Below are 13,895 nucleotides of genomic sequence, written 5' to 3'. Positions count from 1 at the left end.
TCACGTATTAATACTATGCGCACATAAACATAAGAATATATCTATGTAATTTATAAGTGTTTGTATAAATTATATATATATATATAAATAAAATAAAATAAATATATATATATATAAATATAAAATAAAATAAATATATATATATATATAAATATAAAATAAAATAATGTATGTATATATATATATATAAATAAAAATACACATGTATACTACACAGGTGGCATATAAATGTACACACCTGCCCGTGAATGTATATACGGTTATACACACGACTATGTCAGTAGTATATATAACACTCACGTATTAATACTATGCGCACATAAACATAAGAATATATCTATGTAATTTATAAGTGTTTGTATAAATTATATATATATATAAATAAAATAAAATAAATATATATATATATATATATATATAAATATAAAATAAAATAAATATATATATATAAATATAAAATAAAATAAAATAAATATATATATATATATATATATATATATATATATATATATATATATAAATAAAAGTACACATGTATACTACACAGGTGGCATATAAATGTACACACCTGCCCGTGAATGTATATATGGTTATACACACGACTATGTCAGTAGTATATATAACACTCACGTATTAATACTATGCGCACATAAACATAAGAATATATCTATGTAATTTATAAGTGTTTGTATAAATTATATATATATATATAAATAAAATAAAATAAATATATATATATATATAAATATAAAATAAAATAAATATATATATATATAAATATAAAATAAAATAATGTATGTATATATATATATATAAATAAAAGTACACATGTATACTACACAGGTGGCATATAAATGTACACACCTGCCCGTGAATGTATATACGGTTATACACACGACTATGTCAGTAGTATATATAACACTCACGTATTAATACTATACGCACATAAACATAAGAATATATCTATATAATTTATAAGTGTTTGTATAAATTATATATATATATAAATAAAATAAAATAAATATATATATATATATATAAATAAAATAAAATAAAATAAATATATATATATATAAATATAAAATAAAATAAAATAAATATATATATATATAAATATAAAATAAAATAATGTATGTATATATATATATATAAATAAAAGTACACATGTATACTACACAGGTGGCATATAAATGTACACACCTGCCCGTGAATGTATATACGGTTATACACACGACTATGTCAGTAGTATATATAACACTCACGTATTAATACTATACGCACATAAACATAAGAATATATCTATATAATTTATAAGTGTTTGTATAAATTATATATATATATATATATAAATAAAATAAAATAAATATATATATATATATATATATAAATAAAATAAAATAAATATATATATATATGTATAAATATAAAATAAAATAATGTATGTATATATATATATATAAATAAAAGTACACATGTATACTACACAGGTGGCATATAAATGTACACACCTGCCCGTGAATGTATATACGGTTATACACACGACTATGTCAGTAGTATATATAACACTCACGTATTAATACTATACGCACATAAACATAAGAATATATCTATATAATTTATAAGTGTTTGTATAAATTATATATATATAAATAAAATAAAATAAAATAAAATGTATACATATAAATATATATATGTATATATGTATATATATGTATATAAGAATATAAATGTGTACATATACATGTGTGTATATAAATATATAAATACAAGATAAAACATATGTATAAATACATATATGTAGGTATATAAATGATGTATGTATATACATATATATAAATATAAAATATGTATGCATACATATATATATATATATATATATATGTATGTATATGTATGGGTATTTATATATATATACATATATATACATATATATGCATATATATACATATACATACATGTGTATATGTATATGCATGCAAGCACAAATATCTGTAAACTATAACACACTTGAGCAGCGTGAAAATATAAATGTGAACCCCCTCTTAGAGTTAAAACACATCTCGCTGTCGTAGTTTAATAATAAAGCATAACACTGAAGATGTTAAGACTGAACGATGATAGTTCCGATAGCACATAGGCTTGGTCCTAACTTTACTGTCAACTGTAACTAAATTTATACATGCAAGTATCTGCGCCCCCGTGAGGATGCCCTTTAATCTCTTTTGACATTAAGGAGCTGGTATCAGGCACACAATTGTAGCCCACTACGCCTTGCTAAGCCACACCCCCAAGGGTATTCAGCAGTGATTAATTTTGAGAGATAAGTGAAAACTTGACTCAGTTAAAGTTATTTAAAGGGTTGGTTAAACTCGTGCCAGCCACCGCGGTTATACGTGTAACCCAAGATGACAGAAACCGGCGTAAAGAGTGGTTAGGGAAAACAAGAACTAAAGCTGAACACCTTTTTGACCGTATAACGTATTCAAAATTAGAAAATCCATCACGAAAGTAGCTTTAACCCCCCCCCCCCCTGATTCCACGAAAGCTATTAAACAAACTGGGATTAGATACCCCACTATGCCTAGCAGTAAACTGATGAGTAGTTACACCCAACATCCGCCTGGGTATTACAAGCACCAGCTTAAAATCCAAAAGACCTGGCGGTGCTTTAAAACCCCCTAGAGGAGCCTGTTCTATAATCGATAACCCCCGTTCAACCTCACCCTCTTTTGCCATTACCGTTTGTATACCGCCGTCGTCAGCTTACCCTGTGAAGGGTTTATAGTGAGCACAATTGATTGAACCTTATACGTCAGGTCAAGGTGTAGCTTATAAGAGGGAAAGTAATGGGCTACATTCGCTCACCAGCGTATTACGAATGCAACCTGAAATCTCATGACTATGAAGGAGGATTTAGTAGTAAGGGAGAAATAGAGTATCCCCCTGAAGCAGGCGCTAAAGCACGCACACACCGCCCGTCACTCTCCCCTTTTCTACACAACGTTAAATAAACACCACTTAGAAAACTTAGGGGAGGCAAGTCGTAACATGGTAAGTGTACCGGAAGGTGTACTTGGCTTACTAGGGTATGGCTAAGAAGTTAAAGCTTCTCACTTACACCGAGACGACGCTTGTGCAAATCAAGCTACCCTAATACCTAAAAACTAGCCCAACCTTTAATAAGCAATCAAAATTAGGAATACCCCTAAAAGTATTAACAACTTTAAACAAAACATTTTTCCACTTTAGTATGGGAGACAAAAAAAGACATAGGCGCTATAGAATAAGTACCGTAAGGGAATGTTGAAAGAGGGTTGAAAAAGATCAATTAAGTTTAATAAAGCAAAGATTAACTCTTGTACCTTTTGCATCATGGTTTAGCCAGAATAATTTAAGCAAAGTGTACTTAAGTTTAAAACCCCGAAACCAGGTGAGCTACTTCAAGACAGCCTTTAAAGGGCTAACCCGTATCTGTGGCAATAGATTGGGGTGATCTTCAAGTAGAGGCGAAAAACCTATCGAACTTGGTTATAGCTGGTTGTCTAAGAAAAGAATAGAAGTTCAGCTCAACCCCACAATCGCATCACACATGTTTACCTAACTAAAGGCAGAGATTACTAGAGGTTGGAGTTAGTCAAAAGAGGTACAGCTCTTTTGATTAAAGAAACAGCTTTTTAGGGAGGTTAAAGGTTGAATATAAAGAATAATACCCAAGTGGGCCTAATGGCAGCCATCTTAAAGGAAAGCGTTAAAGCTCAAGTACTAAACACTCATCTATACCTATAATTACCCTTAAACCCCCAAATTTTATTAGACTTTCTTATCATATGATGAGAACAATAATGCTAATATGAGTAATCAGAGGATTAAGACCCTCTCTTAACACGAGTGTACATCGGAACGAACCCACACCGAAAATTAACGCACCTAATCAAAGAAGGAAATGCACATGAACTAATAAACAAGAAAACCCACCACACAACAAAGCGTTAACCCTACACCGGATTGTTAAATAAGAAAGACTAAAAGGAGAAGAAGGAACTCGGCAAATAATTTAAAAGCCTCGCCTGTTTACCAAAAACATCGCCTCTTGAACAATCAAAATAAGAGGTCCTGCCTGCCCGGTGACTATACGTTTAACGGCCGCAGTATTTTAACTGTGCGAAGGTAGCGCAATCACTTGTCTTTTAAATGGAGACCTGTATGAATGGCATGACGAGGGCTTAACTGTCTCCTTCTCCCGGTCAATGAAATTGATCTCCCCGTGCAGAAGCGGGGATAAAAACATAAGACGAGAAGACCCTGTGGAGCTTCTAGACACACAGAAGTTTATGTCAATTACATTCAATAAAATAATAAACTAAATAACACACTACTGAAAGTCTTTGGTTGGGGCGACTATGGGGAAATAAATAACCCCCATGAGGAAGAAAATGATTTCTTAAAGACAAGAGTTACGACTCAAAACATCAGAATATCTGACCTACATGATCCGGTAATACCGATCAACGAAACAAGTTACCCCAGGGATAACAGCGCAATCCCCTCCAAGAGTTCTTATCAACGAGGGGGTTTACGACCTCGATGTTGGATCAGGACATCCTAATGGTGCAGCCGCTATTAAGGGTTCGTTTGTTCAACGATTAAAGTCCTACGTGATCTGAGTTCAGACCGGAGTAATCCAGGTCAGCTTCTATCTATGAAACACCCCTCTTTAGTACGAAAGGACCAATAGGGGAGGGCCTATTTTAAAAAAACGCCTACCCCTTACCTGCTGAAACCATATCAAACAGCCGAAAGGAGAGCCTGCTATGCTTTAAATCAAAGCAATATTAAGGTGGCAGAGCCCGGTAATTGCAAAAGACCTAAGCTCTTTGAACAGAGGTTCAAATCCTCTCCTTAGTTATTAACCCTTATCCCACCACTTATCTGGTTCATCACATTTTTTACATTGTTCCCATTCTTCTATCCGTGGCATTTTTAACCTTGATTGAACGGAAGGTCTTAGGTTATATACAACTTCGTAAAGGCCCCAATGTAGTTGGCCCATATGGTGTTTTTCAACCAATCGCTGATGGGATTAAACTCTTTATTAAAGAACCAATTCGACCTTCATCCTCATCTTCGGCTCTTTTCATTTTCACTCCTATTTTAGCCCTCACATTGGCCCTGGTTTTGTGGGCCCCCATGCCTATGCCTTACCCTGTTTTAGATATAAACCTTACAATTTTATTTATTTTAGCTATCTCTAGCCTTGCTGTCTACTCCATCCTGGGCTCTGGTTGGTCTTCAAATTCAAAATATGCTCTGATCGGAGCCTTGCGAGCTGTTGCCCAAACGATTTCTTACGAGGTCAGCTTAGGCCTTATCTTACTGGCCTTTGTCATCCTAACCGGCGGTTTCACTCTACATATATTTTCCGCAACCCAGGAGGCCATTTGATTAATTATACCATCCTGACCTCTCGCCGCAATATGGTATGTCTCAACTCTTGCTGAGACTAACCGAACCCCTTTCGACCTTACAGAAGGTGAATCCGAATTAGTCTCAGGTTTTAATGTTGAATATGCAGGGGGCCCTTTCGCGTTGTTTTTTCTGGCAGAATATGCAAACATCCTTGTCATAAATACTTTGTCAGCAATCCTATTTCTTGGAACAACCACAATTCCAATAACTCCTTATCTAACCTCATCAGCTTTGATGATTAAGGCAGCCCTCCTCTCAATACTTTTTTTATGGGTCCGAGCTTCTTACCCTCGCTTTCGTTACGACCAATTAATACACTTAACATGAAAAAATTTTCTACCCCTCACCTTGGGCTTAATCATTCTACACATATCTTTACCCATCACTCTTGCAGGTTTACCCCCTCAGTACTAAGTGAGGAGTTATGCCTGAATTATAAGGACCACTTTGATAGAGTGCTTCATGGAGGTTAAAGTCCCCCTAACTCCTTAGGAAGAAGGGATTTGAACCCTGCTAAAGAGATCAAAACTCTTGGTGCTTCCGTTACACTACTACCTACAGTAAGGTAAGCTAAATAAGCTTTTGGGCCCATGCCCCAACAATGTGGGTTAAACTCCTACTTTTACTGATTAACCTCATCATTATCTCAGTAGTATTGTCATCCCTTTCTTTAGGCACAACATTGGTCTTCAGCAGCTCACATTGAATCTTAGCATGAATTGGTTTAGAGATTAACTCGCTAGCTATTTTACCCTTTATAACCCAACCCCATTTCTCTCGCCCTGTTGAGGCCTCCACTAAGTACTTCCTTGCCCAAGCCAGTGCATCTGCACTTATTCTATTCGCTATTGTATTTAATGCTTGAACAACTGGTGAATGATTTATCAATACAATATCTAATCCACTTGCAGTGGCCATAGCCATTGTAGGGTTAATAATAAAAATAGGAGTCGCCCCTCTCCACACTTGATTACCAGAAGTTATACAAGGGGTCACTTTACTAACCTGTTTAATTATATCTACTTGACAAAAACTAGCCCCCTTTGCCCTACTTGTTCAAGTGACACCTCCTGATTCAAAAATACTCTTAGTTATAGGACTCCTATCTATTCTTGTTGGAGGTTGAGGCGGGTTAAATCAAACCCAACTTCGTAAACTAATAGCTTATTCTTCGACTGCCCACATAGGCTGAGTTATTGTTATTTTACAGTTCTCTGAAACCATTGCTTTCCTTACATTAATTATCTATGCTATTATAACTTCTTCCGTTTTTATCTTGTTCGCCTTGAGCAAAGCTACAACCATTAATTCTTTATCAATCTCATGATCTAAAGCCCCTGTTATCACCACCCTAACTCCTTTCATTGTTTTATCACTAGGAGGTATACCACCTCTTACTGGCTTCGGACCAAAATGAATAATCTTACACACGCTTTCAACGTTCAACCTTCTTGTATTAGCAACATTTGCAGCCTTGTCTTCCTTAATCAGCCTGTATTTTTATCTACGTGTAGCTCACTCATTCGCCTTGGTCATTGCACCTAACTCTATAACTACGGCAACTTTATGACGTATCGTAAATTTACACTTAACACTATACTTTGCCATCCCCACTGTTTTAACACTAGTATTACTTCCGATTATTGTGTCGATTCTGAGCTCCTTTTTTTAACAAGAAGCGATTTAGGTTAACTAAACCAGGAGCCTTCAAAGCTCCCAATAGGAGTTAAAATCCCCTAATCCCTGATAAGACCTGCGAGTTACTATCCCACATCTACTGCATGCAAAGCAGATACTTTAATTAAGCTAAGGCCTTACTAGACAGGCAGGCCTTTATCCTACAAGATCCTAGTTAACAGCTAGGCGCCCAAGCAGCGAGCATCTGTCTACTTTCCCCCGCCTATAAGGCGGGAAGGCGGGGGAAAGCCCCGGCAGACGTTAGCCTGCTTCTTCAGATTTGCAATCTGACATGTTACACCCCAGAGCTTGACAAGAAGGGGGCTTAAACCCCTGTATGTGGGGTTACAATCCACCGCTTACTCAGCCATCTTACCTGTGATAATCTCTCGTTGACTGTTTTCCACTAACCACAAAGACATTGGTACCCTTTACTTCGTATTTGGTGCTTGAGCTGGCATAGTGGGCACAGCTCTTAGTCTTCTTATTCGAGCTGAGTTGAGTCAACCAGGCGCTCTACTCGGAGATGACCAAATCTATAATGTTACTGTAACTGCACATGCTTTTGTGATAATCTTTTTTATAGTAATACCTATTATAATTGGAGGGTTTGGAAATTGATTGATCCCATTAATAATCGGCGCTCCCGATATGGCATTTCCACGTATAAACAACATAAGCTTCTGACTTTTACCACCAGCCTTCCTTCTTCTATTAGCATCTGCAGCTGTAGAAGCCGGGGCTGGCACAGGGTGAACAGTCTACCCCCCTTTAGCCGGCAACCTTGCTCATTCTGGGGCCTCAGTTGATTTAACAATCTTCTCCCTTCACTTAGCAGGTGTCTCCTCAATTCTAGGGGCTATTAACTTTATTACAACTATTATTAACATAAAACCCCCCGCAATCACACAATACCAAACACCTTTATTTGTATGAGCGGTTCTCATTACAGCTGTCCTTCTTTTACTATCCCTGCCTGTTCTAGCAGCTGGCATTACCATACTTCTAACAGATCGAAATCTAAACACAACCTTCTTTGACCCTGCTGGAGGAGGGGACCCGATCCTTTACCAACATTTGTTTTGATTCTTTGGCCACCCCGAAGTATATATTCTTATTCTACCTGGGTTTGGTATAATCTCACATATTGTTACCCATTATGCTAATAAAAACGAACCCTTCGGGTATATAGGGATGGTTTGAGCAATGCTAGCTATTGGCCTTCTAGGCTTTATTGTGTGAGCACATCATATATTTACAGTTGGAATAGATGTGGACACCCGAGGCTACTTCACCTCTGCTACAATGATTATTGCTATTCCTACAGGTGTAAAGGTATTCAGCTGACTGGCCACCCTGCATGGCGGCTCAATTAAATGAGAAGCCCCCCTACTATGAGCTCTAGGTTTTATCTTTTTGTTTACAGTAGGCGGTTTAACAGGAATTATTTTAGCAAACTCTTCTTTAGATATTGTCTTACATGACACATATTACGTGGTTGCTCACTTTCACTACGTTCTTTCCATGGGGGCTGTGTTCGCAATTATAGGGGGGTTTGTTCACTGATTCCCTTTATTTACAGGCTTTACTCTTCACGAGGTATGGACTAAAGTACAGTTCATAGTCATGTTTTTAGGGGTTAACCTCACATTCTTCCCGCAACACTTCTTAGGCCTTGCAGGTATACCACGTCGCTACTCAGATTATCCAGATGCTTATACCCTTTGAAACTCTGTATCCTCGGTAGGCTCTCTGGTATCCCTTGTGGCAGTGATTATATTTCTTTTTATTATCTGAGAAGCATTTGCTGCTAAGCGGATTATGCACTATGTTCCACTCTCATCTACTAATGTAGAATGAATCCATGGCTGCCCTCCACCAAATCATACGTTTGAACAGCCTGCTTTCGTTCGAACCTTACCCGCTTAACGAGAAAGGAAGGAATCGAACCCCCGTAAAATGGTTTCAAGCCATTTTCATAACCACTATGATACTTTCTTACATAAGATGTTAGTAAAATATTACATTACCTTGTCAAGGTAAAATTGTGAGATAACCCCTTGCACACCTTAATTATGGCCCACCCTTCCCAAATAGGTTTTCAAGACGCAGCATCCCCTGTAATAGAAGAAATATTGTACTTTCATGACCATGCATTGATGGTCGTCTTCTTGATTAGCACAATAGTCCTTTATATTATTGTTCTCACAGTTTCAACTAAATTAACTAACAAAATCCTAATCGACTCTCAAGAAGTTGAAATTGTCTGAACGGTGCTTCCTGCTATCATCCTTTTATTAATTGCTCTACCATCATTACGTATCCTTTATATTATAGATGAGCTTTCTAACCCTTATTTAACAGTCAAAGCATTAGGACATCAATGGTACTGAAGCTATGAATACACTGATTATGAGAATTTAACCTTTGACTCATATATAATCCCAAATCAAGACCTAACTTCGTCTCAATTTCGTCTTCTTGAAGCAGACCATCGAATAGTTGTTCCTTTAGAGTCCCCTGTTCGAGTTTTAGTTACTGCAGAGGATGTACTTCACTCTTGAACAGTGCCCTCCTTAGGGGTTAAGATAGATGCTGTACCAGGTCGCCTAAATCAAACAACATTCACCTCTCTTCGCTCTGGTGTATTCTACGGACAATGTTCTGAGATCTGCGGCGCTAACCACAGCTTTATACCCATCGTTGTGGAGGCCGTACCTTTAGAGTACTTTGAAGGTTGATCTTCCCTAATTCTACAGGACGCCTCGTTAAGAAGCTAAACCGGGTTACAGCGTTAGCCTTTTAAGCTAAAAACTGGTGGTTCCCACCCACCCTTAACGTATGCCTCAATTAGACCCCTCTCCCTGATTTATAACTATGCTCTTTTCCTGATTCATTTTGATCTTTATTATTCCTGGTAAGGTTCTAAACTACATACTCCTTAATAACCCCACCCTTTTAAACTTTGAAGATATACAAAATGAACTTTGATGCTGACCATGATAGTAAGCCTTTTTGACCAGTTTATATCACCAATACTTCTTGGTGTACCATTAATTCTATTAGCTTTTACCCTTCCATGAACCCTCTTCCCTTCGTCCACACCTTTATGATTTAACACACGATTGGTTAACATTCAGTCAACTGCTTTTATGCGGTTCACACACCAAATTCTTCAACCCCTTAATCAACCAGGACATAAGTGGGCCTTAATTTTAACCTCCTTGATACTATACTTAATTACATTAAACCTTTTGGGTATGCTCCCTTACACCTATACCCCAACAACACAGCTTTCCCACAACCTGGGTTTAGCTGTACCTATTTGGTTGGCCACAGTAATCACAGGGGTACGCAATAGTACAACCAATGCTCTAGCACATCTACTCCCTCCAGCTACCCCTGTTGCTCTGATCCCCGCTCTTGTAATCATTGAAACAATTAGCCTATTTATTCGACCTTTAGCGTTAGGTGTACGACTAACTGCTAATCTGACAGCAGGTCACCTTTTAATATATCTCATAGGCGCTGGAGCATTTGCTCTCTCCTCTATTATACCTCCTGTAGCCGGTGTTACATTAGCTATTATGCTTTTACTAACCCTTTTAGAGTTTGCCGTGGCCATGATTCAAGCTTATGTTTTCGTACTTCTACTGAGCCTTTATTTACAAGAAAATATCTAATGACCCATCAGGCACACCCTTACCATATAGTTGATCCCAGCCCTTGACCACTAACAGGCGCAATTGGCGCCCTTTTATTAACATCAGGCCTAGCAATTTGATTCCACTTCAACTCTCACGCTCTCTTAACCATCGGAGTTGTTACCCTTTTACTAACTATATATCAATGATGACGAGACATTATCCGCGAAAGTACTTTTTTAGGCCACCATACCCCCCCTGTACAAAAAGGCTTGCGCTATGGGATAATCTTGTTTATTACTTCAGAAGTATTCTTTTTTCTAGGTTTTTTCTGAGCTTTTTACCACTCTAGTTTGGCCCCTACCCCAGAACTGGGCGGATGTTGACCACCTTCTGGAATCACCACCCTCAACCCATTTGAGGTACCCCTTCTGAACACGGCAGTCCTATTAGCATCCGGTGTAACAGTAACCTGGGCTCACCATAGTATTATAGCTGGTGAGCGTACCCAAGCTATTCAATCCCTCACTTTAACAATTCTATTGGGGTTTTACTTCACCTTTCTTCAAGCTATGGAGTACTATGAAGCCCCTTTTACAATTGCTGACGGTGTTTACGGGTCTACTTTTTTTGTAGCCACAGGCTTCCACGGTCTTCACGTAATTATCGGATCCACATTCCTAGCAGTCTGCCTTATACGACAAATCCAATACCACTTCACATCTCAACACCACTTTGGATTTGAAGCTGCTGCCTGGTACTGACACTTCGTAGATGTAGTTTGATTATTCCTCTATATCTCAATCTACTGATGAGGGTCCTAATCTTTCTAGTATCACTTTAGTATATGTGACTTCCACTCACTTGGACTTGGTTAAAACCCAAGGAAAGATAATTAACCTTATTACTACAACTTTACTAATTACTTCTGCCCTATCTATAATTTTAGCTCTTATTTCATTCTGGTTGCCTCAGATAAACCCGGATTTAGAAAAACTTTCCCCTTACGAATGCGGGTTTGACCCGCTTGGGTCAGCACGCCTACCTTTTTCTATTCGCTTTTTCTTAGTTGCAATTTTATTCCTTCTGTTTGACCTAGAGATTGCACTTCTACTTCCTCTTCCTTGGGGGAATCAACTTCTTTTCCCTCTTCATACCTTAATCTGGGCTTCTGTGGTAATCATGCTTTTAACACTTGGATTAATTTATGAGTGAGTTCAAGGAGGCTTAGAGTGAGCAGAATAAGTGCTTAGTTTAAACAAAACATTTGATTTCGGCTCAAAAAACGCGGTTAAAGTCCTCAAGCATTTAAAATGACAGCGATCCACCTAGTTATCTCAAACTGCTTCCTACTGGGGTTAATCGGCCTATCATTTCACCGAACCCATCTATTATCAGCCCTCCTCTGCCTCGAGGGAATAATACTTTCACTTTTCTTAGCTATTTCTATTTGAACTTTACAATTAGACTCACCTAATCTATCGTCAGCCCCAATACTACTTCTAGCATCTTCAGCATGTGAAGCAGCAGTAGGATTGTCCCTTCTTGTGGCCACTTCTCGTACACATAACTCTGATCACTTAAAAACCTTAAATATCCTACAATGTTAAAAATCTTGATCCCAACACTAATACTTCTACCCACTATTTGATTAACTCCTTTTAAATGACTTTGATCCGCAACTCTAACTCATAGTGCTACTATTACATTAATTAGTCTATACTGATTAAAAACATGTGAGACAGGGTGAACAGAAACCGGTGTACTTTTAGCAACAGATTCAATCTCAACCCCATACTTAGCCCTTTCTTGCTGGTTAACACCTTTGATGATCTTAGCAAGCCAGTACCATATATTGGATAACCCTCACCCCCAGCAACGGGTGTTTCTTATAACTCTAGTTACCCTTCAGATCCTTTTAATTTTAGCATTTAGTGCTTGTAATTTAATTGTATTTTATCTAATGTTCGAGGCCACCATTATCCCTATTATCTTAATTACTACACGATGAGGTAATCAACCGGAACGCCTAAAAGCAGGTGATTACTTAGTATTTTACACTTTAGTCGGGTCTTTGCCCCTCCTTGTGGTCCTGTTACTAATAGAAAATATTACAGGAAGCTTATCTTTGCTTATCGAATACATCCCTTTTGTCACAGACACAACTATTGCAAGTAAATTCCTGTGAGCAGCTACAACTTTAAGTTTTTTAGTTAAAATGCCGATATATGGTGTTCATTTATGACTTCCTAAAGCCCATGTAGAGGCCCCGATCGCAGGATCTATAGTTTTAGCGGCTGTGCTTTTAAAACTGGGGGGCTACGGGCTAATTCGAGTTATGGACCTCTTAGGCCCTAATTCCAAAGGATTTGCTTTACCATTTATTGTTATTGCCCTTTGAGGTGCTGTAATAGCAGGATCTATCTGCATACGGCAAACAGATATTAAAGCCTTAATCGCATATTCTTCTGTAAGCCATATGGGTATAGTTATCGCTGCTATCCTTATCCAAACCCCTTGAGCACTTAAGGGGGCAATAATTTTGATATTCGCCCACGGCCTTGTCTCTGCATCATTGTTTTGTCTAGCTAATTTTTACTACGAGCGAACTAACAGTCGGACTTTGCTTTTAGCTCGAGGTATACAAGTAATCTTCCCATTTTTAGGCGCATGATGACTTTTAAGTATCCTGGCCAATGTAGCTCTTCCACCTTTGCCAAATTACTCAGCAGAATTATTTATTGCTACTTCTTTATTTAAATGATCACCTTGAACTTTCGTATTCGTTGCATTAGGGTTGTTTATTACTGCTGTATATTCTTTCTTTATATTCCTTATCTCCCAACGGGGCCCGGTTTCCCAACAATTCATCGAACAAGATTTAGCTTCAATACGTGAACACTTGCTTACTGCCATTGTTCTTCTTCCATTAGTGTTCCTTATCTTCAAACCCCATTTAATTTGAGGTTTTAACCATTGTAGGTGTAGTTTAATTAAAACATTAGATTGTGATTCTGAAAAAAAAGGTTGAAGTCCTTTCACCCACCGAGAGAGAAGAGAAAAAACAAAAACTGCTAATATTTGTATCTTTGGTTAGACTCCAAAGCT

General features: G+C 37.3%; 6 protein-coding genes across 6 annotated transcripts; all 6 read left to right on the top strand.

Moving 5' to 3' along the window:
* Nucleotides 1–4,878: 4,878 nt before the first annotated feature.
* Nucleotides 4,879–9,149, top strand: LOC133547985 (NADH-ubiquinone oxidoreductase chain 1-like; the record flags this gene model as incomplete). The annotated part of the gene is given in 1 exon segment (XM_061893434.1): nucleotides 4,879–9,149. A coding segment is annotated over 1 exon segment (1,002 nt), but the record flags the coding sequence as incomplete, so codon positions are not given.
* LOC133547984 (NADH-ubiquinone oxidoreductase chain 2-like) lies at nucleotides 5,929–9,149 on the top strand. Its single transcript, XM_061893433.1, is given in 2 exon segments — nucleotides 5,929–5,934; nucleotides 6,257–9,149. Coding segments are annotated over 2 exon segments (633 nt in total). The 3' UTR covers nucleotides 6,884–9,149.
* On the top strand, nucleotides 7,033–9,149 carry LOC133548009 (cytochrome c oxidase subunit 1-like). Its single transcript, XM_061893457.1, is given in 2 exon segments — nucleotides 7,033–7,042; nucleotides 7,511–9,149. Coding segments are annotated over 2 exon segments (1,572 nt in total). The 3' UTR covers nucleotides 9,073–9,149.
* A 51-nt stretch (nucleotides 9,150–9,200) lies between these two features.
* On the top strand, nucleotides 9,201–9,909 carry LOC133548007 (cytochrome c oxidase subunit 2-like). The gene is given in 1 exon segment (XM_061893454.1): nucleotides 9,201–9,909. A coding segment is annotated over 1 exon segment (666 nt). The 5' UTR covers nucleotides 9,201–9,218; the 3' UTR covers nucleotides 9,885–9,909.
* Nucleotides 9,910–9,979: 70 nt separating this feature from the next.
* On the top strand, nucleotides 9,980–11,611 carry LOC133548004 (ATP synthase subunit a-like). Its single transcript, XM_061893451.1, is given in 1 exon segment — nucleotides 9,980–11,611. A coding segment is annotated over 1 exon segment (693 nt). The 5' UTR covers nucleotides 9,980–10,133; the 3' UTR covers nucleotides 10,827–11,611.
* A 155-nt stretch (nucleotides 11,612–11,766) lies between these two features.
* Nucleotides 11,767–13,765, top strand: LOC133547998 (NADH-ubiquinone oxidoreductase chain 4-like). The gene is given in 1 exon segment (XM_061893444.1): nucleotides 11,767–13,765. A coding segment is annotated over 1 exon segment (1,071 nt). The 5' UTR covers nucleotides 11,767–12,390; the 3' UTR covers nucleotides 13,462–13,765.
* The last annotated feature ends 130 nt before the right edge of the window (nucleotides 13,766–13,895 follow it).

This window comes from Nerophis ophidion, unplaced genomic scaffold (assembly GCF_033978795.1).
Source record: "Nerophis ophidion isolate RoL-2023_Sa unplaced genomic scaffold, RoL_Noph_v1.0 HiC_scaffold_323, whole genome shotgun sequence".
NCBI lineage: Eukaryota > Metazoa > Chordata > Actinopteri > Syngnathiformes > Syngnathidae > Nerophis > Nerophis ophidion.
This window is presented reverse-complemented; position numbering and strand designations above follow the sequence as displayed.